We start from the raw sequence: 26845 nt of genomic DNA, 5'->3' as shown, positions 1-26845 counted from the left end.
TTCCACGTCGGGAAACTTTGGGGGAACAGAAATGGGAATCACTCTCCTATGAGAACACGTATGCACGACATGGATGGTGGAAGCAGACCAGTCCTCTGATTATTTCCTAATCCCGGGAAATGACACCAGTGCTGTGAATTAGGAACACTAAGAAATCAGAACTCTGGGGGCGTGGGAAAGCCGAATGGGGGCAGGGTGGGCAGGTAAACCAGCGTCCGGGGAGGGGGTGTTTCCTTAGAAGCGGTCGGCAGCCGCCGAGGGTCCCCGTGCAGGGCCGGGCGACATCTCCGCAGACGTGGAGGAAGCCCGGCTCCGGGGGTGGGTGGGTGGGGTGGGTCTATGCAGACACCTCGGTGACCCCGGACGGCGGTGAGACAGCGTGGCGCAGTTCCCAGCCCGTGCCTCGCCGGGCCCTCCCGTTCCACACCCGAGTCCTCCGGGACCCCCGGCTCCCCTGGATCCCCTCGCTGCCGCAGCCGCAGCGCCACGAGCCGGCCGAGGCGCTCCCCCTCCCGCGGGGCCCGGGTTCGGCTGGGCCGCAGCGCTCCGCTCCGCGCCGCTCGGCTCGGTTCGGCTCGGCTCGGCCGCAGCGCTCCGCTCGGCTCGACTCGGCTCGGCTCGGCGCGGGGTCGGGGGCGGGGTGCGCCGCCATTTTGGATCCGGACGGTCGGCGAGCCTCCGCCTGCGCGCCGCGGCGCCGGGAGCGGCCTCGCGGAGCCCAGGGCGCGGGCGCGAGCGGCGCGGGCGAGCGAGCGAGCGGGCGGGCGGGCGGGGGAGGGAGGGAGGCTGGCAGAGGAGGAAGGGAGTGGTTGGGAACCGGGCTGCGGCAGCCTCCGGTCTCCTCCGCGGCGGCAGCGCCCCCTCCTCCTCCCGCGCCTCCGCCGCCTGCGTCCGTCAGCAAAGATGCCCTCAGCCCAGGGCTGGGAAGAAGGGACCGGAGTCGCTGCCCGGACCGCCGCCGTCGCGGCTGTCGCCCGCGTCCTTTGAATTCGTCAGCGCAGCCCCACGCCGAGGGGCGGCGGCGGCGGCGGCGGCCGCGGGGCGCGAGCGGGAGCCCGGGCGCTGCGCCCGGCGGCACGGCGCGGCCCCCACGGCGGCCTCCGGCATGGAGCGGGCTCGCGCGACCGAGTAGCCGCCGCCCCCGGAGCCCGGCGCCAGAGCCGCCCGCAGCCCGCCTCATCCCCGGCCGCGCCAGCCGGCCAGGCCCCGGGAGAAGCCGGGAGGAAGATGACGCGTCCTCGCCGCAGTCCGCTGGAAGCCGGACTCGCTGCAAAGCCCTAGGAGAGAAAGAGCTCGGCGGCGGCCGCGGCTCGGCGTGCTCCGAGCCGGGAAGCCGGGAGAGCCAGCCGCTGCGGGAGCTGCCCTCCCTTGCCCGCCCGCCCGCCGGCGGAGGACTCGCCCAGGCGCTAGCCGAGTGGAGGCTGGGAGCATTTGCAGCAGAATTTTTTGGCTTTCCCTCCCCCTCCATACATCCACTCCCCCCCTTCCCACTCCTCCTTTTCCAATTTTTCTTCTTCCCGGGAAGTGAATTGCTGATGCCAAGCGGACTTGATTCATTAATGATGCAGCCGGATTCGTTTCAGGATTATGTTGCACGAATTGAATTTTGAATGAAGGAGTTTTTTTTTTTTTTTTAAATTTTTTGAAAGAAGTGTTGACTCTTTTAGTTCGTTGTACTTTTAATTATTATTTTATTTAAGCATACAAGTTAATTGTATTATTCTCTTAAAAATATTAAATCTATATTTTATGGAAACTTACCCTGAAGATATATATGTTTATGAGTGAAATTGAAGACGCTTCCGTTAAGTGAGGTGACTGGTGTGTTGGATGTTTAATTCAGCACCGGCATTGCATGACAGTTGTTGAAATAACAAGTGGTTTATTTTTTTTTAAAACCACACCTTGAAAATTTTAGGCTCCGATAGTAACAGTAGACATCGTAAGGGCAATTAAAAGAAAACCAGCAGAAATCGAAGCAAACATGTCCGGGGAAGTGCGTCTGAGGCAGCTGGAGCAGTTTATTTTAGATGGGCCGGCTCAGACCAATGGGCAGTGCTTCAGCGTGGAGACTTTACTGGACATACTCATCTGCCTTTATGATGAATGCAATAATTCTCCATTGAGAAGAGAGAAGAACATTCTTGAATATCTAGAATGGGGTAAGTAGTTGTTGTTTTCTTTTTAACTCTTAGTGTGTAAGCTGGCCATGAGCATTATTAACTAGAATGAAAAAATATGCATCTATACATAACAAAAGAACACCCGTCATTTAGTCAAGACTTTTCTCCCCTAGTTTTTCGTAACTGCCAGGAGTAAAGCGGCGGGCGCCACTTCATTGTTGCCTTGGTGTGTGGCCTCGCTGTTGGTGGACCCACTGCGTTTTCGGGCAGCAATAAGAGCCTTAAAACAAATGCTGGGCCGAGGAAACGTGGATTACCGAGAGCACAGTTGTCTCAGGCATGGCCCTGTAACAGCCATTCGGGGCGGTGGGTCGGGGCAAGGTATCTGTTGGTTGAAACATCTCTTCCCAGGCTTTGGAAATCACTGGCGATGGGAGGAGATGTTGAAGTCTCTGTTTTAGGACAGCAGGACCTTGGAGGTGGCGATCACTGGGTTTAATTTCACCTCTGCATAGCACAAGCAAGGGGAACTACTGAACATGGACTTTCCAGAAATGACTAGGTCCCTGAGATGAAATAATAGAAATATTGTGTGTGTGTGTGTGTGTGTGTGTGTGCGCGCGCGCGCGTGCAGACAGTAGTTGGGGACTATTTGGAGGCAGCTCCCCCTGCGTTAGATATCACTCTAAATTGAACTTGCATCTACCCTGGAGAGAGTTTCGTCTTCCAGTCTTCGAAGTGTAGATGTGACCCAGATGACCCGTAGTAGTGGACTAGATCAGCGATGCCAGCAGACGCTGCTGCTGCATGTGACCTTCAAGCTAGAAGGCCTGGCTGACGTGCCTGACCCTCTGATGTCACTCACTCCATGAGGGAAGTCTGACATCTAGCAGTTGCCATCCTTGCCCAGCCTGGTAGTGAGTGGTACGGCCACTCTGGAAGGGTTTTGGCCATCTAGAATTTGGTGCTGTTGAAATACTTTTAGTTAGCTAAATCATTTTTATATTGAAGATCTTTGTTCCCAAGTAAAGCTTAATTTTCGGAAGTAAAAATGAAGTGCCCGTTGTTGTTTTGGTTGTCAAATTAATTCAAAATTTGTCTCTTAGTTCAGCCTCCGATTTAAGAATGCCCACACAAAGCAGTTCTCCAGTTTGCCAGGATTCCAAGATTGATTGCTAACAGCATGGTGTTAGAAGGTTAAAAAAATGTGTAAATGTGAATGGAATGATTTTACAGAACAGCTTGCCAGCGTCATGCTGGGAATGTAAGAAATCTTGAGCCATTTTTCAGGCAGCTTCTCTCTTGAGAGTAGGGGCTTTTTCTGTTGGTACTGACTTTGTTTGCACATACCTGCCTTTTGATGTGTAGGATCCAATACTTCATGAAGTTGACACCCAGTGTTTCATAAACTTAGGAATTCTGTGGTGTTTCTTTTTTGAAGACTTAAAAGGTTTCAGTACTCTTAGAGTTGGAATTTGAGTCCTTAAATTATGGCCCCATCGTTACACTCTAATCTATGATTATGATTGTCATTTAATATCCTTTTCATTTGGAAAACAGTAGGAGAACTCTCTGTATGTCCCAGTGGCAAATATAATTTAAATAGTGTATAAGAGAAAATTGTATTTCCCTGTTTCCTGTTATATAGCAGTTTTATGCTGTGGAATATTTTGCCATATTTTAAAAATAACCTATGTATATTCTATTAAGTATCTTTTCTTGGATGTTGTTTTCCTATGTATATGAAAACACTCTGTAAACATAAATGCATATAGTACCAAAAATTAAAAAAAATAAAGTATTTGACTGCATTCACTATATTCTTTCATTTTTTTGAGAGAGGATCTCAATGTGTAGCTTAGGGTGGTCTTGAGATTGCTATGTAACATTACTGGTATGCACTGCTGTATGCAGGCTCTGTGGTGCTGGGGATTGGACCAAGGGCTTTATACATGCTAGGCAAGTGCTCTACCATTTGAGTCCCATCCCCAGCCCACACTCATTGTATTCTTATTAATAATTTCATGCCTTTTTAGTTGTCTGGTATATAGTATCATGAAACCCTGCAGTCTCATAAACTGTTACTGGAGTTTAAGAAAGGGTTGCTTTTATTATTTTAAATTATGTGTATGTGTGCAGGCCTGTGTGTAGGTATGTGCTGTAAGTGCAAGCTCTCCAGAGGTCCCCAGACATCTGATCTCCTGAAGCTGGATGCTGGTGGTTGTGAGCTGCCTGGTGTGGGTGCTGGGAATCAGGTCCTCTGGAGCTACTGGCCATCTCTTCAAGAGAGTAGTTTAAAGTTTTTTAGAAATTATTTCTTTTGTGTTTTTAGATTATAATTACATCATTTCCTCCCTTTTCCTTCTCCGACCCCTTCCTTGATATTCCTTCTTCTCTTTCAAATTCATGTATTCCTAAATTCATAAATACAACATGCTTAGTCTGCATAATGTTGCTTGTATGTGTGTTTTCAGGGCTGAACCTTCGGTTTTGGATAACCAATTGGTGTGCTTCTCTGGGGAAGAGAGAATAGAATTTTTTTTTTTTTGGTTTGTTTTTTGAGACAGGGTTTCTCTGTGTAGCTTTGTGCCTTTCCTGGCTCTTGTTCTGTAGACCAGGCTGGCCTCGCACTCACAGAGATCCATCTGTCTCTGCCTCCCGAGTGCTGGGATTAAAGGCGTGCGCCACCACTGCCTGATGAGAATAGATTTTTTTAAGGAGTTATTTTGTATATTTTAGGCTCTTAAGCCTCTGGTGTGTTCTTCCCTCCATAAGAATTAAAGAGTGGAAGTGTTGCAGGAGATGCATCATCAATGGTTTCGTTTACTATCCTTAAGCGATTGAGGATTTTAGATTAAGAACGATAGTATCTTTTCATTAAAGTGCATCATTCCATCTTCATTTATTAGTCTATCACTACATTTTGGGAAATGTTCTATTTCATTCTCATTGCAAAAAATGTATAAGAATATCTAGATTATCTAGATTAGGTTTTCAGATTGTGAATTGACTTCAACTTAATTTTTTATTCAATTATTAACTTTTGGGGATGAAAATTTATAGGAATATTATTAAGGTTAAATTTGGCAATTTAGATTTGCTTCAGGATATCATCTTTGGTTTAATTTTTTTTTAAATTTTTTTATTTTATAATTTAATTTTACATATCAGCCACGGATTGCCCTGTGTGTCGTCCTCCCCCCTTTCCCCCTATCCAACCCCCCATTCCCGTCTCCTCCAGGGCAAAAACTCCCCTGGGGATTCACTTCAACCTGGTAGATTCAGTCCAGGCAGGTCCAGTCCCCTCCTGCTAGGCTGAGCAAAGTGTCCCTGCGTAAGCCTCAGGTTCCAAACAGCCAACTCATGCCCTAAGGACATTCAAAAAGTATTATCTTTAAGTCTGTAAAAGACCCAGTAATTGAAATAAATAGTATAGTTAAATATTCCATCTTACATACTAAATATTTGTGTTGGGTATTTGCAATAATTGAAGTACCACGTAGGCACTCCATATTTTATAAGGGAGTGATTGGTTACTTTTAAATATGTAGTCAAGATCCTGTGTGCATCGCTTCCATCAATTTCATTTGATTCCTTGCTGTGGTCCATTTCATTTCTGCAATGGTACAGTTTATATTTTGTCATTAATAGTAAGTACCTCAGTAAGAAAACTGACTGTTCCAAGTCAGGTATGCTGTTTTTCTTTTATAGCATTCCTTGGTTTTGGTCTGATGATGTGATGGAGGAAAGTAGATGGGGGAGGAAGCAGGAGTTAAGTTGGTGAGTGGTAGCCTAAGGGGATAAAAGCACCTTAAGACCATAGGTCACTTCTGAGTTTAATAAAGTGTATTATTTTCTATATACAGCCGGCAATATTTGAAAACTTTTTTTTTTTTTTTGATTTTTAAGTTGTTGGAAAGTTTTCTACTTACACTCAGTAAGATTTGAAAGACTTTCTTTGACTGTTTTTTTAAGTTTCTGGAAAGATTAGGGTTTCTGTGTTTGTTTATATAATAATAGTTTGGATGTCAGTAGTAGAGCTCTTACGTCATAGTGGAGCTGTAGAGGTAAAGGAGTTGTGACATTATAAACTCACTTGTTAGTGATGACTAATACAGTCACTGTTCATTACATTGGTTTCCCTCTGCTTTGAAATGGGGAATTTGAATAGTAAGGATTTACTAATTTATTTAAAAAGTAGATGTAAGATAATATTACCCAGTACAAAGGGAACTGGCAGGGTTCTCTGTATGTGGATTACTTTTCAGTGCTTTCTGATCCTGATTTTATAACATTTCATGTAAGTTTTCATTAAATAACTATTTTTATAGCGTATTCAGATTTTGTTACACCTAGACAGTAGTCTGATTATTAGACTTATTACTGGACACATCAACAGGTATTGTGGTATAAACATTTCCTTTTGTTAGAGTTGTTTTAAAGTATAGTCTCATTTTTTAATGTGAGTTGTAAAGGTGCTGGCTTGATTGGAAGGAACTGAATTATTTCTAGAATACCTCATTTGTTCTTCCTGCCTGCCATTTTAGAGGTTCACTTTTCCCGAGTGGAATTGTCACACAGAATTAAGATAGTCATTGACTACAGATGATTAAATTCATTTTAAAATAAGTCTTCATTTGGGATCCATGTAAATGTGATGGAAATGTAGGTGGAACACTTGCTTCCTTTACACTAGGCATGTAGTCCTCTGTTTCAAGAGTGACTGTGGTCTGTCTGAGACAGTGCTGCAGCTGAGGGACAGCCAGCGGAGGAAGTGGTAGGTAATGATGCACCATTGCTCTCCCTTCCCCCTGTCCCTCCCTCCTTCCACCCCTTCTTCCTCAGGTAGCTGCCAAATAATATTACAACATCTTACAGTATTGACTACTTGGTTAATAAACTGTTTAAAATAATAATTGCTTTGTAAGTGAGAACGGTATGTCAAGATTAATATTTTAAGAATTTTAGAGCCAGGTAGTGGTGGCACACACCTTGAATCCCAGCACCCAGGGGCAGAGGCAGGCAGATCTCTGTGAGTTCAAGGCCAGCCTGGTCTACAGAGTGAGTTCCAGGACAGCGAGGACTATACAGAGAAACCCGGTCTCCAAAAATGGAAAAAGCAAAAAAAAAAAAAAAAAAAAAAAAAAAAAAAAAGTATTTCATATGGAAACTTAAGGTATATCTTACTGTAGAAGTGTGAAAACAAATACTGTAATATATTGGAAATTTGATGAACTGTCCCATAAATCTTAGGACTTGATTACTATTCCATAGTAAGCCCGGTCTGTTCCAAGGTAAAAGAGCTGAACTTGACACAGTTTTATTGTGCTACTCAGATCTTTCCTTGTTTGGTAGACTTACTGCCAGGAAATTGTGTGTAAAGCTTGTTCTTTTTCATGCCGTTGGTTGTGATAGTTTCAAAAACCAATGTATAAAGTCTAACCCACATTGAAAAGTTAGGCTAGAATAGAAAACAGTCAAGTTCATCATACCCAGAAAAAGGAAATACTGTTATGCAAAGCATTTGTGCTTTTTTGTATTTCTTAACTCTTATATCTTATAGATTGAGATCAAAGGAGTTTGGAATGTGGCATGATGAATATATATATGTTAGCTAGTAATGGAAATGTTAGAGGCATGGTTCGTATTTTCAGAAAGTACATGTAATAGATTCAGGACAACAAATCCTGAATGAAATAATTTAATGAGAGGGAATGTGCATAGGGACAAGATGTGGGGGTGGGGGAGAGGGGAGCTTGGGCTAGGGAGAGGATGAGAATGCCTGGCCTAAGTGAGAGCCAGTGAGAGTGTGACTGCATTGTATTCCTGCTTTGTGCTTGAGTCTGACTGAGTGGTTGGGTATTTTTAACTAGAAGAATATACTGCCTATAAGAATTGCCCCAGTCCTTTGTATTTAGAGGATGGCTACTGCTTTTTATTTCCCTTTGTGGCAGTGATTAGCTTTGACTGTCAGAGTATATTGGCGGTTTGAACTCGAGGGGTAAAGGAGGGTAGTGCCGCGGCTGTTCTCCAGTTCCAGGTTTTCTCATTTTGTCACTCACGGACTGTCAGCGAACATGATTTCGTCTCTAAGGATTGAAGACCATGAAGTGCTCAGCTGTTTTTGCAGAGTCTGCCTAAGAGACAAAGTTCTTTCTAAAATGATTTGTTAGGAATGACCTGTGCTCTTAAGCATAAGCTACTCCAAACTCAAGAATGAATGTCCTTTGTTGTCGCTACATAGAAAACTCCCCTCCAGATAGAGGGATCTTCTCCTCTTCCTCATTGGTGCTGCTCCTCTCCCTGGCTTCTCCCCCTTGGCTGGACAGTTGCCATCTCTTATCAGGCGGCAGGCGAGAATGGCTAGCCCTCAGTTGGCCAGCCTTTCGTCTCCTGGACTTGGATCTGCACCTGCTGTGGAGCTGCATTGGCTTTCCTCAGAACAGGAAGCACATGGAGCTGGCTCCTCGTTCCCAGCACCACTGTTTGTCTTTGGGGTTTTCCTCTGGGAACTGTTGGCTTCTACTTTGGAATCAGGGCTTCTTTTCTTCATCTAGTGTTCTTCTCTAGTTTCTGTAGGGTAAATGGCAACAAGTATTCTAATGCACATTCTTAGGGAAGTGTTGTTCCTTTGTAACTCCTTATTGGCATTAGAAATTTGGAGAAACTTGTGGCTTGGAAAGAGAATCTAGCTTTGAGAAAGCTGTATTTTACTTAGTGCCTGGAGACTTATATTTTTTGTGTGTGAAAGCCTTGTGACCTGAGAGATAAGCTTAATCATGATGGAGTAGTAGCGATGCTGTTGAATTACATCTAAGAAACGCTGTTCGAAGTAGAATTGGACAGTATACTGGTGTACCTGTGCTGTCAACTCCTGGGATGACAGATGTTTCTGTGACATTCTTGTTCTGATTTGGACTTCCTCCCCGTGTAAAGGCATTTATACTACATTAAATACATCAAACACAGAATATCTCACTTTATTTTTATAGCTCCAGTTGCTATACTTTTAACATGTTACGAAACTATTTTGTCTCTGAAAAGATCTGTTCATTCTGATGTTTAGGAAGAAAGTGCCTTGAACTTGCAGTTTCATAATCCACTGGGTTTTGTTTCTCCCTGGGGTAGCAGTGCTTCAGCTGAGCAGTTGGTCTCTGTCATCTCAATGTGTGAGAACTTTTATTATTATGGATAATGGTGTATGTGTTCATGTGTCAGCATCTATTTGTTTATGTGTATTATAAAGAAACCAGACAATCTTTCCTTTTTATTAAGGGGAAACCCATATATAACTGGTGTTATTTTGGCAGCGTGTGAACAGTTAGAACCTTGTGATTATCATAAAGTTTTGTTCTGAGTTTTAGCATGGCAGATAATAATAATACTGGAGGACAATTTAACTTGATTGTTTAAAAACAGGTGAAGAGCTTTGGATTTAGATTGAATCTTTTAATTATTGGCTAGGTGATCTAGGCAAGTTGCTTAGTCTCTTGAATCTGTATTATCAGTTCTAAAGAAATGGACATTACAATATTTACCAAAAGATAAAAGCCAGTTTGGAAGTTTTTCTCACGATTTAGAGTTTATTTTGTAGATTTAGCCCCACTTTGATTTTTTTTTTTTCTTTTTGGTCTCTTGGAGTCCTTGAACTTGACATGACTTGGAGTTCCTGCTTTCCTTGCTCCTGCTTCCTAAGTGCTAGGACTAGAGGTGTGCACTGCCATGTCCGGTTTATATGGTGCTGGGGATTGGACCCAGGCCAGTGTGTGCGAGGCAAGCAATCTGCCCATTGAGTTATATCCCCAGCTTCCTTCTGATTTTTAAAATTTCTATTCTGTTTAGCCTTAAAATAAAGGAACAACTAAAATGTCACTTTGGGGATTAAGTTTGAATTAAGTGTATCGTTATACTAATTAAAGGACATAAATAAATTCACTTTACTGTCAACAAGATTTACATCTTCTTGATGATATTTTAATAAATTATCATTGTTATTTTCAATTTTATTTAATTGTATATGTATGGATAGTTTGCCTGTATGCAATGCATGTCTGTACACCATGTACATGTCTGGTGCCCACAGAGGCCAGAGGAAGGCTTCAGATCCTCTAAAATTATATTTACTGATGGTGTTTTTCTTTGCATGGCTATGCAGACAGTCTTAGACATTAGATGTTTTCTTCTTTTTAGTTAAGAAATTTGGGGTGTAAATATTAAGTTGATGTACAGTCTTCCCACCCCAGTAGCCGCTATCATGCAGTGACTAGTTACACTTTATTTTTGTGTGTATATGGCTTCAATCTGCAAATTAGTGGTAGAGTTCTAAACCTCAACTCAGAAGATTAAAATTTTTATTGATGTGTTGTTCACATAGTACCTTTTATGGACTGAAATTACGCAATATCCACAGATTCATGTGGTCTTCCAGTAAGTATGAAGAAAATGAACATTTTCCACAAGTATTTCCTAAACTGTATTTCAAGAGACATACTGAATATTCCACAAATTATGGGTTAATTGGATGTGTAAGGCTGGGGATAGTGCTTTGATACATGCCTTTTTACAAAGCACATTATCATAGAAAAAGTTTCAAAAAGTTCCGAACAGAAACCTTAACTTTGTTGTGCAAAGTTGGCCCAGATCATTTGAACTGTGGAACTGTGAGAGGAACACTGACTGAACTTGGGACGTTGTGGCCACATCAGGAAACTACAGGCAATGTCCGGAGTCTTCAAGCAGGTTATGTGAAAGCACGTTACAAAAAAAATCATCACAGTGTACCAGAACGCTGACACTGTGGGGGTTTGGCACCTCGGTGTCATTTAGAAACCAGAGTAGCTGAGTTCCAGTTGGGGTGGGATTCAGCCCTGGACAGGAGGATCTCACCTGTGTCGGGGAGTTCACAAATGCAGCTTCTGGTTTGCGGAGATGCTTCTTCTAACCTCGTGGTTTTGTTTTGTTTTTGTTTTTCTTTCTCTTTTTCAGTAAAGCATGATCATTTTCTATTCACTGGTATGGAGAAACTGTGAAGTAGAACAAAGCTAAATGGATTTTATGTGAACTTTGTAAAAGTGGTATAATTGTCCAGTTACAATAAGAATCTTGTCCTTAAGAGTCAGCAGTTACTAGGGGTGGCCGATACCCCAAGTTAACCCATATATGGTGAAAAGCAGTGAACACTACTTAGGAAAAACTTCTTGCTTGGTGTGACTAAAGCCTCATTTTGAAATTGCATCATGAACTCCCTGTGGTTTTGTCCTGGCCCAAAATTACCATAAAGAAACATGTAAAAGTAGACTAAGAGCTCAGGTATATGGCAAATCTGACCTATTAATGTGTTACCAGAAAGCTTTCTATACTGTATACTTACTTTTTCTTAGTGTTTATGGTTAGATCCACAGTATTTGCAAGATTAGTGTAATTTATTTTCCTGACTTTTAAAAAACTGCATGCCTTTGTAATGTGTCACCATTTCTGAAAGATGCTAACAGCTTCTTCCAGAAGCCTGTCGCTGTGTTAGTCACTTGAGTGATTGTGATTGATGTGATCATGATACTGTTTCTTTTGCCTTTGTTACTGTGAGGTAGTATTGGTTGAATGCAGCATCTCCTGAGTTAAGCCTGGGTTTATTCTGTTTTTGTGTCCCTGGCTCGATTTATTTGTATTTAACTTGTAAATATGGATTTGTACATTCTTGGGTCTTACTGTTTGCACTTTGTTTTCTTATCAAGTACCAAGTAGCCTTTAACACATTATGTGTCTCTCCTTTGCAAATACGATGTTCATATACATCCCAGAACTTAATAAAACACACAGATTTATACATGATTTTTAAAATCGTGTTAACATAATGCTTAATATCTTTAGTGACTATGGACAGCTTTTCAGGGTAGTTTCATTTAAACTACTTAGCATGATATGTACTCCCCTCCCTCCCTCCCTCCCTCCCTCCCTCCCTCCTTCCCTCCCTCCCTCCCTTCCAACTTGCTGATTCCCAGCAGGGTCAAAGAAGGAACAGGACAAGTCTAAGGCACCTTGTTTATACAAGAAGGCACGATGGCATGTCGAAGGGCACACAGGCCCATTTGAGGGGCTTCTACGGACTAAATCTGGGTCAAGCTAAGCCTCAATAAGGAAAATACGGGCAACTTTCAGAATAACATTGAAACAACTGAGTATGGCATATACAACTCATATATGGCCCTTGACTACTTCCCTAATCACATTTTCACCTTAATTTTTTTTTAATCTGAAACATTCTCAAACAGAAAAACTGCAGGTACAGTATAATGTGTTCTTTCCTGAAACACTTGAGGGTAATTCCTGGAGTGTGTTTACACTCCATGCAGAGATGTCACCAGATGGCAGTCATGTGGGACCACTATAGGAGATGCCTGTCCTCAGGCAGTGCTCAACTACATACATATACTTATATGTATGTAGTTTTAGTTATATTCCTTTTTCTGAGAGATAGAATCTTATTAAAGCCTAAGCTTTAGTTTTGAGCTCAAGTTCTCTTTCTCGCCCAGCTTCCCCACTCACTCAAAATATTTAAGAGAAATCCTTTAAAAATTTATATAACGATCTTTTTGATGTACATCCTCCGAGCTTTAGCAAATGCAGAGTCATGGGGCAGCTAATATGGCTAAAGTATGGGGCAGTTTGTATGACTCCACAGTTCTCTTGTGCTGCCCTTTTATACTACATCCAGCTATTATTTAGCTGTAAAGGAAAATAGTAATTAAGCAATGTCTAGCTAGTCTATGAGTTTTTACATATTGGTCAATTTTTAATTTTTTTTTTTTGTTTTGTTTTTTGAGACAGGGTTTCTCTGTGTAGCTTTGCGCCTTTCCTGGATCTCACTCTGTAGACCAGGCTGGCCTCGAACTCCCAAAGATCCGCCTGGCTCTGCCTCCCACGTGCTGGGATTAAAGGCGTGTGCCACCACCGCCCAGCAATTTTTAAAAATATTTTTAAAGAGACTCTCTTTAACCACCCCCTCCCTTGCCTATCATCGCAGATGCATGGCACATATCTGGAGTTTGATAATGCCATCATACATGTTATACCCAAGGCTAGACGCCATCTTTATAATCTTCAAACACTGCTTGAAACTCATGTCAGGAACTTGTTACCTCTTTTATTTATCCTATTTTATTTCAAAAGTGATTTTTTTTCTTAAAAACTTAATTTTAATGGCCAAATAAAGATTAGAAAGTGATTTCTTAAATGATGGTTTATGATTTCCTTCATAGCAGTTGACAGTCTATAAATAATTACTTAATAGAATGAGGTAATGAGAAAGAATAAGGAATAGGGTAAGATACAAATAGTCTAATTTGTCAATCAATGTTTTCTTTCATCAAGTCTGTGTTTAACCTTATTGCACTGTATTCAGAATAAACTTCAGAATCTAGTATTGATGAATTAAACATATAAATAGAATCTCATTTTCTCTGCAGCCCTGCTAAAACTATAATGAAGATTTTTTTTTTTTAATGTCATAAATGTTCCAAAAACGAGAAGAGCAGAAAGCAGTTTCAGTTGTGAGGCTAAGAACATGAGTGTCACTGACTTGGGGATCGGAGAACATGGAGTTCTGATCAGCAGTGGTCAGAGCCGGGGACCTGCCCAGTTTAATTGGCAGAGTTAATGGAGGTTGGGTAGCTGGAGATGTTGGTGACTTTAGAATGCTCTGGAAGTTGACGTGTGGTGTGGGCAGGGTTGAGACACAGGGACCAACTAAGCTGGTCAGAGACAGGAAGTCTAGAGCTCCTGCTCTCTTCCTCAAGACTGTCTGCTGCAGACAGACTGAGTGACACATGAAACAGGGCAGGCACAAATGCTGAGCGTCGGGGGAAGATGTCAAGTTGCTTAGGAAACGGAGCAGATTGAAAAGGAGCTATTTAGAAGAAAAACTGTTTAGGAAGGAAAAAGTACCAGTAATTTACATGGTTACTCTAGTAATCGAGGCACTGGATATTGATCTAACCAAAATTATAGTATGATTATATTGGGAGGGGGTTTGTTAGGACCTGATACTTGCCTTATCCTAAATGATGACTGTTTTTTGAATAATGGATAAGAAGTGAAAAACTAAAGTATAGCATAGTTTTAGCATTAAAAAGTACCTTTTTTTGTTTTTGTTTTTGTTTTTGTTTTTGTTTTTTTGAGACAGGGTTTCTCTGTGTAGCTTTGGAGCCTTTCCTGGAACTCACTCTGTAGATCAGGCTGGCCTTGAACTCACAGAGATCCTCCTGCCTCTGCCTCCCGAGTGCTTATTGATCTTATTTTTAAACTCTTTCCTTTTTGAGTTATTTCTAAGTTTTGCAACTAAGTTGTCAAAACTGAACAGTGTGAATAGATTTGCATTAGAATTCATGAGTATGCTGGGCGGTGGTGGCGCACGCCTTTAATCCCAGCACTCAGGGAGGCAGAGGCAGGTGGATCTCTCTATGAGTTTGAGGCCAGCCTGGTCCACAGAGTGAGATCCAGGACAAAGAGAGCTACAGAGAAACCCTGTATAGAAAAAAAAAATCATGAGTATATTTTTTGAGCAGATTAGTGTTTTTTCTTTTTAATGGTTGCTCTGTTCTTATAGTTGGCAATTGTAAGTAGCTCTTATCTAATTTAGGAGGGTAGTTTATTCTGGGGAAAAAGCTATGTAGGTTAAATCCTTTCTATATGTTTTTAAACATTTACATAGCTACTTCTAAAGTTACACAAGGCACATATGCAATGCTCAGCTGTTTGTGGAATCGAGCACCCAGTCAGTGAACTCCAGCAGAGCAGTGAAGACAGTGAGCCACATAGATGATGTAACGGTGTTTGGTTATAAGGAACTGAAACTCCAGTGCAGATATCCAGGTTCTGAGAATCTACTGCAGGGCAGGATTCTTTACCACCTCCATCCGCTATAGGGTGGCTGGAGCAGTGTACCCCTAAGTTAGGTGGGGGAGGAGCGAGAAATGCCTCTCCACTACCCAGAAAGAAAACTTCGGCTCTGATCTCAGATAGCCAGAGTTAGATCTCTTTCTATTTGCGAAGCAGTCTTTATGCTGGTGGTGATGGGATTGTTGAGGTACTTGAGCTGTGTGAAGGAAGAATAAGAATTTTTAAACAAATTTAGACTCTAGGGAGATGGAGAGGTGGTTCGTTTATTACAGTGCTTGCTATACAAATAAGAGACCTTGAGTTCACACACTGGGCTCCCATGTAAAAGCCAGGCATGTGTGCATTTGCACACTCCAGCACTCAGGAATAATAGGGTGGGGTGCAGACAGCTTGTCCTGGTTAGGCTTTTTCGTCAGCTTGACACAGACTGGGTCATCTGGGAAGAGGGAACCTCAGTTGAAAAAATGCCTCCAATTAGGTTGTCCTGCAGGCAAGTGGGGGGGCATTTTCGTGATTAATGACTGGTATGGGAAGAAGGCCCCGTCCACTGCGAGCTGTGCTGCCTCCGGGCAGGTGGTCTTGGGAGATAACAAACGGTAACTATGAGTCTGGAGAGCTAGCCAGTAAGCAGCATCTCTCCACGGCCTCTGCTTCAGTTCCTGCTTCAGCTGCCTTCAACTATGGGCTGTGATCGGGGATGTAAGCTGTGAGATGAAATAAATCCTTTCCTTTTTATGTAGATTTTGGTCAGTGTTTTATCGTAGCAACAGAAAGTAACTAGAACACAGATAGACCCCTGGAGTTGTTGGCCAGTTCCTCTAGCCAAATTGGTGAGTTCCAGTTTCAGTGAGAAGCCCTGTCAAAAAATATGGGAAGGTTTGGAGGAAGGAAAGGAGAGGGAGAGATGATGTAATTATATTATAACCTCAAAAGTAAAAGAAAAAAAATAAAAAATAAGGTGGAGTTTGGCTGAAGAAGACATCTAATGTAGACCTCTGGCCTCTCCATGTATGCACACGGACTTGTATAAACGTGTACAGTATGCACACACATGTGTAGCACATACACAAATTAGAATCTTAATTAGGAGGGGAGTCTGGATTCTGGTTAGATCACAAGCAGTCTCCACTGCATTTGGGCTTTGTGGTTTATCATTTATTGAAGCATTTTCATTAGAAATTACTAGTGCTACATAAAGTTTGAAATTACTTTTTGCCTTTTCCTGGTCACCAATAAGAGGTGCCTTCTCTAATAATATACCTTTGATTTAGGGATTCTGGGCTAGTGCTACTATGTGAAAGAGAGGATGGAATGCATCAAAATATTTGTGATTAAATTTTAATTTAAAAATTGCATATAGTCATTGAAATGTTACCTTTCACAGCCTTGCCATTTTTTGTTGACTTACCCTTCCTCTGAGTGCCTATAAAACTTGCTTATAGTGCTTTTTTGGCCAGCAGTATGACTCTTGGATTATTAATTGTCTTTTTAATGTATGTCCTACCAGGATCATATATCTGTAGCACAAATTCCAACATATCTATTGTTAGTGATAACTATAGATGATATGGTGAGGAGGTCGGCTTCAAATTAATTTAATAAATATTTCTTGTGTAAAATAAATGTTATGTGTATGTGTTTGTTAGTTTTTTGTCAACTTGATACAGTTAGAGTCATCTGGGAGGAGGTAACCCCAGTTGAGAAAATGCCTCCATCAAACTGGCTTGTAGGCAAGACTGTGGAGCATTTCTTGATTATCGATTGATGTGGGAGGGCCCTAGTCCACTGTGGACAGTGCCACCCTCGGCAGGTGGTCCTGGGTTATAATGAAAAGCCCATAGACAGTAAACCTCCATGATCTCTGCTTCAGCTCCTGCTTTCAGGGTCCTGTCTGGAGTTCCTGCAGTGACTAGAAGTCGTTTTCCCGAGTGTTCTAGTTGCACGTCGTCTCTGCCATCCTTCTCTCATTTTCATCTTAACTCTACATGTAGGGCTGTTTTGCTTGCATGCACGCCTGTGAACCACATGTGTGCATTTCTTGTGGAGGCCAGAAGAGAGTGTTGATCCTTTAGAACTGGAGTTACAGAAGTGGGTGCTGGGAATGGAACTACTCCAGCCCCCCTCATACCCTTTTAAAAAGAAGCATGCACTCTGCCCAGTTTTTTATTTTATTTTATTTTTTATTTTTATTTTTTTTAAAAGCATTCTTAGGGCTAGAAGAGAAGTTAGAGTACTAGTCTGGGCACTGTTCACATTGCTTCTAATCCTCTGTGCTTCAGGTTTTGTCTTCATTCAGTTGTCTTAACGGAAGTACTTTCAAAAACTTTCTGTCTGTAGAGTCTGTATGTGCCCATTCACTCACACAGGTGGGATCTTAACCATGGCCAGGTGCTCAGGCCCACCAGGATTCACCTGCTCTGGCTCAGTGCAGGCCAGGGACTGCCTGCCATGGGATTCAGAAGCCAGGTAGATGAGTGGGGAGGCTCTGGGCTGCCCCAGGAGCCCCCAGAAAGCTACGTTTGAGAGTCGTGTTTCTTCTGGATTGTCAGGTCCAAGAGAAGGGCCTTTTCTTGCAATTGTAGGGTTGGGGCAAGGCTAGTATTCTGATAGCTTGTGTCTATTGGTGAAATTATTAAGGTCACTCCACGTAGTTAAAAGGGAGGTTTATGAGTGGCATAACTTACAAATGAAGGGATAGGTTGCCGGGTCTGGGGAAGGTGTGTCGCAGTCCAGCAGTGTTCTCTGGAGCTCTGCTCGGTCAGCCTCCACCGTCCAGGGTCCAGGAACAGAGAGAGCACGGCGCATCTGGATCTCAGGTCTTCAGGGCCCTCTCTTGGCCCCCGCCTTGTAGGCGTGACAGTTACCGAAGCCTCAATGGGGGTTGGAACTTGCAGACCAAAGCTGGAATGGCTACCCACTACATGTGTCATATAGGGTTGTGGGAATTCAGCTTAATGATGTACTTGATCTGTGGTCTGAGGAACTTTGGGGTTTCTTCTGAATGGCAGTGGACAAAAAGGATAAAGGTTAGGACATAGAATTTACCCTCTTCCATCTGATTCTGGGTAAAACCAGAATAACCAACCAGGAAGAATAATTCTAATGATTAAAATGACTTTAAAAAAATAGAGTGTTGGAGCATTTAAAAGGTTTGAGAGAATGACTTTCACAGTTTGGTATGCCTGTATTTTCATACACACTGTTCTCTATCCTCATCCAGACCATGCTGTTGGCAGAGATGGAGGACCGGACATTGAGAGAAGGTGATGAGAGAGAGGCAGGAGGTCTGACTGAGTATCTAGGCTGTGGGACAGGCACTGGGCAGCACTGATGGAGCCTGGACCTGTATGGACAGATCAGAGGCACAGTCCTGGGCAGGTGGTGCCAGCCTGAGTTGCTGGAGTTTCCTTAGGGTGAGGAAAAGAGGGACAGGCCAAGAGAATTCTCCTCTTCCATGTGAAATAATATGCCTCACATACTGCAGATGTCCCTACTAGGAAACAGCGCTCTGAATGGAGTCCATTTTTAAGGTATTACCATTGATTTGTATCTGAGTCAGTTAAAATTCAATTAAAATATAAACTGATAGTTTCATCTTAAAACGTCTACTAATGGTCAGGAAATAATCTAATGTAGTATCTTCACAGTGAAGTATTTCTACCTATGGTATGTGAAGACTTCTGAGGACATATGTGGGTATATGGAGTTTTAAGGGTATCAACTTATAAATCTTCCACTTGGTTAAGTACTCTTTTGGAGTACTTAAGTACATCTGTTTGAGAACACTCTGAAATCAGTTCATTTTTCATTTTCTATTTCCACTTGATTAATTTCCCGACTCCCACTATGTAAAATAAGGCATACTTTTCACCCATCTTAAATCTGGGCTATAAGTGGTACCTTGCCTTGGAGCCAAATCTCTGGCTCAGAGCAGGGCAGGAACCTGCCACGGGTCTTAGCATCAAGGTACCAAGCCTGGAGACTCTGGGCTGCTGCAGGAGCCCAGGGGCAGCTACTTCTGAGAGTCCTGTTGCTTCTGGAAGATTTGGGGTGTGAAACAGAAGGGATTGTTTGAAAATACTAACTCCCTAGAGAAGGAAAACCAAAAAGGAGATGCTGTCAAGTCTTGAAGCTCTGTTTTATTTTGCTAGTTTACAAGCTAGTGGCCAAGCCCTAGCATCTGTCTCCCTGAAAACAAACTCTAGTACTACTTGAGATCCTGGCTATATATGGTAATACATTTATATGAGTAAAGAATTAAAGATGTGTTTCTACAGAATTGTCTCACTTTTGCCATTGGTTTTGGGAAACCAAAGAAACAAAAGAGGACACATCTCTCCAAATAATGTTGGTATCGTTTCTCAAAAATACTGGGAAGCCAGGGATAGTGGTACATGCCTCTAGTCCCAGCACTTGGAAGGCAGAGGCAGGCAAATCTTGAGTTTGAGTTTGGAGACCAGCCTGGTCTACACAGTGAGTTCCAGCACAGCCAGGGCTACATAGTAAGACCCTGTCTCAAAACAAAACAAAACAAAACAAATATTGGGAAGTTTGAAAGAATTCAGTGCCAAACCTATCTCATCCTTGAATTTTCTTTTTGGGATAATTGTAAATTAGATTCATATCTATCTCTTTAATGATGTAAGGTTATTCTAGTTAGTTTTCTTTTACTTCTTGGTTATTTGACAAGTTGGATTTTCCTAAGAAGTTGCTCATTCATTATTTAAACATTTATTTTAATTTGTTTGCAAATGGTTTTGTATTTACTATCTTACTACTAATTGTGTATTTTTAAAATTTCCGATATTGGTGCTGGGAGAGAAGACACAGTAATTAAATGTACTTGCTGCTCTTGCAGAGGACCTACGATCAATTCCCAGCACCCACATGGTAGTTTACAACCATCTGTAACTCCAGTTACAGGGTATTCAACATCCTTTTCTAATGTCCCAGCAAGTACCAGGCATGAAGATAGGGCACAGAAAAACATGCAGGCCAAACACCCAGACACAAAATAAGTAATTTTTTTGTTTATACCTTTTCCGTTTTCTTATTTAAGTTTGTCATTGTTGTAAATTATTTTTATGTCGATTTTTCTCTAGTACTTGTTTTCTATTAATATGTACTCTCATCTCTTATTTATTTCATTTACTTTAATTCCTTTATTTTGTGATTAGTTAATGGCTGTATAGCATTTTTCATTAAATTTTTTTGTGTGTATTGCTATTTTGCCTACATTTATATGTGTGCTATGTGTGTGTGTACTGCATGTGGAGGCCTGAAGAGGTCATTGGAACTCCTGGACTGGAGTTACAGATGATTGTGAGTCACCGTACAGGTGCTGGGAACCGAACACAGGTCCTCTGTGAGAGCAGCCAGTGCTCTTAACTGCCAAGTTCTCTCTCCAGCCCCCAGCATTTTTCATTTTTGATGTTAAATGATAGGACTTGGGGTTTCTGATGGTTTATTTATTCACTTTTACGTGCCTTGGTGTTCTGCCTCTGTGAAGCTGTTCTAGCCCCTGGGACTGGTGCTGCCATGTGGGTGCTGGGAATAAGCTGAGTCCTTGGAAGGGCAGCCACTGCTCCTAGCCACTGAGCCACCTCTCCAGCTGCCTCTGGCTTTCCAAATACCATCTCAGTTGCATCTCACAAGTGTGGTGATATTGTGTTCCCCAAAATATTGTGCACCATAATAAACTTATCTGGGGTCAGAGAACAGAACAGGCACTAGATGTAGAGGCCAGAAAATGGTGGCACACATGCCTTTAATCCTAGCATTCCAGAGGAAGAGATCCATCCGGATCTCTGTGAGTTCAAGGCCACATTGGAAACAGCCAGGCATGGTGACTCACGCCTTTAATCCCAAGAAGTGACCCTTTAATCCCAGTGATGGCAGAAAGCAGAAAGGTATATAAGGTGTGAAGACCAGGAACTAGAAGCATTTGGCTGGGTAAGCTTTCAGGCTTTCAAGCAGCACAGTTCATCTGAGACTCATTCTGGATGAGGACACAGAGGCTTCCAGTCTAAGGAAACAGGATCAGCTGAGGAACTGGCGAGGTGAGGTGGCTATGGCTTGTTCTGCTTCTCTGCTCTTCCAGCATTCACCCCAATACGTGGCTTCAGGTTTGTTTTTATTAATAAGAACTTTTAAGATTCGTGCTACACACAAGTGATTTTTTTTAACTTTCTAACTTTTGTTCCATTTGTAAGTGCTTTCTAATTTTCTATTTCTTTTTCTCTTTTGGCGTGTGGTTTTATTTATACTGTTCAAAAGTCATTAGTTTAGGATCCTCTACCTTGTACCATACCACCATTTGTGTAATATTTGTATATTCCCTCTAGCTTTCAAAATATAGTGTCTTCTAGATCTAGCTTATTGCTTAGGTTGCTCAACTTTTTGTTTGCTTTATTTGTCAATTACTGAGGGATGTGTATTGAAACTATACCTTAATGAAAGATCTGCCAATTTTCTATGTAATTCTTCTAAGTTTTTTTTACATCATACATTTTGAGGTAAGATTAATTAAAGTGTAGAATTATTATTTTTCTGGTGAATTGCACTGTTTATTTAAAGATTGTCATATATGTAGGGCCTTTTGCTGTAAACTTCCTCTTTTTTAAATGTTTAAATCTAAGTAATGTATCTTCATTTGGTTATTGTGCACTTGGTTTTTTTAAACCCTTTCGATTTCATGGTTTCTTTCTGTATTATTAAATATTAGTGGCTTTTGGAAACAGCATGTAACTGGATATCTGTTCCTCAGCAATAAATCTTTATATTTTAGCTGGTGTATGCAAGCTATTTACATTTATTGGAAGTACAAACTTATCTGGACATACATTTTATCATTTAAATATATTTTCTGTATTTACTTTTGTGTATCTATTGTTAACAATCTTTTGGCTTAATTCAGCGTATTTTCCAGATCCAGTTTTCCTCTCTACTTATTTGGCATTTTCTCCCTCGAAGTGTCAGTCAGTTGAAAGTTGCACATGCATGTTGTGGGTATAAGGTCAGTTGCTCTCGCTTAGGCTTTTCCAGAGAATCTTGTCTCGTGACTCCTGCTCTGTTTCTTTTAATTGGGAAAACAGAATCTGACAGGGGTAACATGCGGGGAGCGTCCACTGCTGGATCACAGCTCTTGTGAAGTGGAGAATGAAAGAATTTCATAGCAGTGTGGCCACTGGGGCCGGTCTCCCTTGCTCCCTCCCACTCCTCATCCTCCTTCCCACTTTATGCTGTTGGTCAGCTGTGTTGGAGGGCCGTGTAACAACTGCTGTAAAGCCAAAACTTATCCAGTGCCTGCAGTCTTTCTGTAAGATTTTTATAAAGTGGCTTCCACTCGCCGCCTCCTGTTTCCACCTCTCCCTCTCCCCTTTTCTTCCCCTTCCCCCTCTTCCTACACACCAGCATTCCTGCCCCTTAAACTGCATCTTAGTGGCTAAAACCGTTCTAAAAACTTGGGATTTATATATTTTCGGTAGTAAGAGTAGAATTCCCGTTTCACAGAGGCTCTATTTACTTTTTCCCTTACAGAAATTATCTCTGATTCTTTGACTGTTCAGTGGGTATCCTTTTAGGTATCGGTCACTGTTAGTACCATTAATAAGTTGTCTTGTTTAAGAATTACTTGGGCTGAGTTTGAAGCATTGTCTCATTGTTTGGTGTGCTTATATTATGGTCCTTTACAAGTAGAGGTACAGTAGGGTTTATGCTTATGCTTTTGAATTTTCAAAAATCTACATAGGAGAGAAATGAATATAAAATACTGAGTTTATTAGATATGGACTGAGTTCTATTCTAAGTAAGGAGAAATTAGAAGAATTCTCAAACATGTATAGTTTCTGTTTAGAAACATGGAGACAAATTTTTGACTAATAATGGTAAAGTTGCCAGAGCTTCCGTAGGTTGTCTGTCACAGGAGAGATAGAATTACATTTGAGTTTGTTTTTAGTATTATGTAACTGTATGTGCTTGGCTGTAAGTACTGAGGAGCCCAGTGGACAGTGGCCTCAAACACAGGACATTCATTACTAAGCAAAAGGCCTGAGGCAGCAGGCGGTCCCAGGGCCGGTTCACTGGCTCAGCCAAGCAGAGTGCTGGATTAGGTCTCTGAAGTCTCTTGTTAGCTCTGTTACTTGGCACAAGACAGCCAGCTCCTAAAAGCACTTCATTATGGTAGCATCTTAAGTGAGAAGAAAAGGCACTCTGGAGAAGGGTTAGCCCTTGTTTTTACTCCTCAGGGAAGGGGCCCCTTCCAGGAGCTCTCAAGTCCTTTTATACCATTGGTTCAAGTGATGGAAAACAAGTTTTACGTTTACGCCTGACCGAGTATTAAATGAGAGGAGAGTGATTGCCATGGCTGGCGTATTTCTTGTAAAGTATCAGGCTTTAAAGTACAAACAGACCAGGGGTAAACAAGATCCCCTGCATTCATGAGAATTAGTTTTCCTTCCTTTCCATTATTTATCTTTGGTGGTGCTGAGACTGGAACCCAGGGCCCTTACACATCCAAAGTGAGCACTCTATCATAGAGTTATAGCCCCAGCTGTAGGTATTTCCTTGTCCCCAGAGTGCTTATAAGCTTAAAGCTCAAAGGGTCTTTTATTGGATTATCAGTTTGTTTTATTTTTGGTACAGGGTGTTGTTATATATCCCAGGCTGGCCTTGAACTCATGATTTTCCTAGCCTTCCTAGTGACAGAATTGCCAGGGTGTATGTATCATCATGCCTACAAACCCACACATTTGTTCATCTCTTTTGGCAAGGCTGGTTCTGTCGTAGGCATTGAGGATCATAATTTATAGTATTTTATTATCTGAAGAAAGTGTCATGGGTCTATCTCTAATGGGGGTTACTGATTTCAGTTCTCTCCCTTGTAGGTCACCAGCATTCTCTCATTTCTTTGTGGTTCTAGATTTTAGGGTTTGTGCCAGGACCAATAGTCCTTTATGCTTTAAATTAAACAAAAATTATCTTAATGTGTTTTGCATGCATGTATGTCTGTGCACCACATGTGTGCCTGGTGCCTTCAGAGGCCAGAAGAAGGCATCAAATCCCTTGGAACTGGAACTATAGATAGGAGCCATCATGAGAGTGCTGAGAATTGAACCCTGACCCTCTGCAAGAACAACCAGTGCTCTTAACTACTGAGCCATCTCCCCAGCCCCCCCTAAAGTTTTTAAAAATTTTACTTCATGCTGGGTGGTGGTGGCAGTGGCGGCAGTGGCAGTGGCAGCACACTCCTTTAATCCAGCACTTGGGAGGCAGAGCCAGGTGGATCTCTGTGAGTTCGAGGCCAGGCTGGTGTACAGAGATTCAGGATAGGCACCAAAACTACACAGAGAAGCCCTGTCTCGAAAAACCAATATATGTATGTATGTATGTATGTATTTTCTGTTTTAAGTATATATTTATTTTGCCTACATATGTGTCTGTAGACCATGTGTGTACCTGATTTCAGTGGAGGCCAGAAGAGGGATTTTCCCAGGAACTGGAGTTATAGAGGGTTGGGAGTTGTCATATGGGCACTGGGAATCAAATGTGGGCCCTCTGGAAGAACAGCCAGTGCTCTTAAGTGCTGAGCCATTTATTCTGTGCTTTATGCTTTTATAGCATCTGCTAGTATGGGATCTACTTCATTCTTTAAAGTTTTGATTAGGCTTATTTCTGGTTCTTGGTTCTACTAGTCAAAGATGATAGAGAAATAGAAGTGGCATATATTATTAGATTGGCTCACAAGGTAGGTGTGTGTGTTGTGTGTGTGTGTGTGTGTGTGTGTGTCTTATCTGTGTCAGTGTCTGGATTACTGTCTGTCTTATCTGTGTCAGTGTCTGGATTTGTTCAGTTGGTTCAAATAATTATATACTGTAGAGGCTGAGAAATTCTGTGATGGCTGCCTACAGGCTGCATGGCTGGGGAACCTAGTAATGATATTGTCTCTGAACTTCAAAGCCGCAGAATGAGGGAGGATGATGATATAGTCCTGATATAGTCTTGAGCTAAAGGCCCAAGAGTCCTCTGGGTCAGGATTGGAGGTGAGGTTGGTCTAAATCTCAGATACAAAGATAAGGAACCTGAAATGAGGTCATAGAATGATGGTTCTGGAAGTTAGAGCTAGAGAGAGAGAAGGAGGGCCATAGAGATGAGCCATGCAAGAGATCGCACCAGCACGGTGATGATTACCCTTCTCCCACTTTCCTTTTCATCTGGGTGCCTAGCAAATTGTAGGATGCCCTCCCATAATCAGGGCTAGTCATCCCCCCTCAGTTAACTGATTCCCATGCTAGTCTTTCAGGAAACACTTGCACAGATGCACTAGAAGTATGCTTTACTAATTCAGCATCTCTCAGTCAAGTTGACACCTTAAATTAACCACTGTATTGGGACTCCTCTGTCTTCTCTTTTATGAGTTTCATCGAGTTTTTAAGTTTTCATGGTTGTCCATTTAATTTGGCATTTCTTGTGTGTATGATGTGATTGTGAGTGTTGGCACAGTGCACATGTGGAGGTCAGGCGACACCCTCAGAGTTTGATCTTTGCCCACCATCTTGTTATCGACAGGGTCTGTTTTTGTTAGCTGCTGCACACACCAGGCTAGCTTGCTGGTGGACTCCTGTGGAGTCTCCTTGTTTCTGTTTCCCTTCTTTCTGTAGGAACACTGGGTTACACATGTGTACTACCATGCACAGCTGCCTGTGGGATTCGGGGATGTGAACTCAGGTTCACCCTTGTATGGCTTGTGCTGGTCTTTGTTACCTCAGCTTAGTCTGTTGACAAAACCATATATACATGTGGGACTCGTTATCGAACTTTTTTTTTTTTTAGTATCCACTCTGAAAGATGAATGAAATAGTTTTAACTTAAGCACCATCATTGCCAAATCTTAGAAACTTGTAATTCTATTCTTTATACAAATGATTGTGAGCCATTATTTGTATGCTGGGAATCAAACCCAGGTCCTGTGGAAAGACAACTGGTTGTAATATAGTTATGGTAGATTTCAGAATCCTTTATTACAGACTAAGAATATACAGTTTCCCCCCCTAGGCTGTGCTGTTATGTGTTAGCATCTGTAGGAACTGGTACTAGAAGCCTGTGTTACCACATCTAGCTGGTAACACTATTAATATGGCTTTGGTAATTAGTCTTTTTTTTTTTTTTTTTTTTTTTTGCATTGTTCCTCATTTCTCTTCATCTCCCTTAGCATGGATTATTCTCTTTCTGTTTTTGCATTATCTTTAATTTTTAGTACTCCACTGAAGATTAACATCAGCAGCACGAGGTAAAATATATACTAGAAGGGATGAGAGAGAGAGAAAGAATGAGGGCCCGGGGAGATGGCTTAGTGATTAAGAGCACTGGCTACTTTTCCCAAGGACCCAGGTTCAATTCTTAGCACCCACATGATGGCTCACAGCGCCTGTAACTCCAGTTGGAGGGCTTCAGTGCCTTCATCTGGTACTGCACGCATCCACGACGCCTGGAGCAGGGCTGTCAGAGTGCCCCGCAGCCTCCAGCTTCCTTTGCTTCACTTGGCACAGTTGTTTTTCGTTTTTCCTCAAGGTAGAATGTTTGTTCCAGTACCCAGTGAGCTTGAATGTTAATTCTTGGAGACATCTGCAGAAACCAAGCTCAGTTAGTTTTTCACACTGGTTCACATAACTTTGGCAAGTAAAGTAGGGCCTTACTATGTACACCTGATGTGTCCTTAAGAATTGAGGGGAAATTTTCAGAGGGAGGGCGCATGGCAAAGCCTTCAGAAAGTATTTGCCGCAAGTGAAGGCACTTAACTGGACTGCACCAAAGAGGTCGAGGCGTTGCCA

The 26845-nt window shown here is 42.1% G+C and overlaps 1 protein-coding gene across 20 annotated transcripts in view; it reads left to right on the top strand.

The window, feature by feature from the left end:
• Positions 1 to 1719: 1719 nt before the first annotated feature.
• Positions 1720 to 26845, top strand: part of Cdc42bpa (CDC42 binding protein kinase alpha) — a 209066-nt gene continuing 183940 nt past the window's right edge. For 7 of the 20 annotated variants that reach the window (XM_028865471.2, XM_028865458.2, XM_028865465.2 and 4 more), the window contains exon 1: positions 1722 to 2162. In XM_028865471.2, coding sequence (XP_028721304.1) covers positions 1985 to 2162 — 178 coding nt within the window. In that variant the 5' untranslated portion in view covers positions 1722 to 1984. Of the gene's footprint in view, positions 2163 to 26845 lie in introns of all 20 variants that reach the window. The other 13 variants (XM_028865476.2, XM_028865475.2, XM_028865472.2 and 10 more) reach the window with 5 other exon arrangements.

Source organism: Peromyscus leucopus, chromosome 15 (genome assembly GCF_004664715.2).
Source record: "Peromyscus leucopus breed LL Stock chromosome 15, UCI_PerLeu_2.1, whole genome shotgun sequence".
In the NCBI taxonomy this organism is placed as follows: domain Eukaryota; kingdom Metazoa; phylum Chordata; class Mammalia; order Rodentia; family Cricetidae; genus Peromyscus; species Peromyscus leucopus.
The sequence above is the reverse complement of the archived record's forward strand: the minus strand, read 5'-3'. Positions and strand labels throughout refer to the sequence as shown.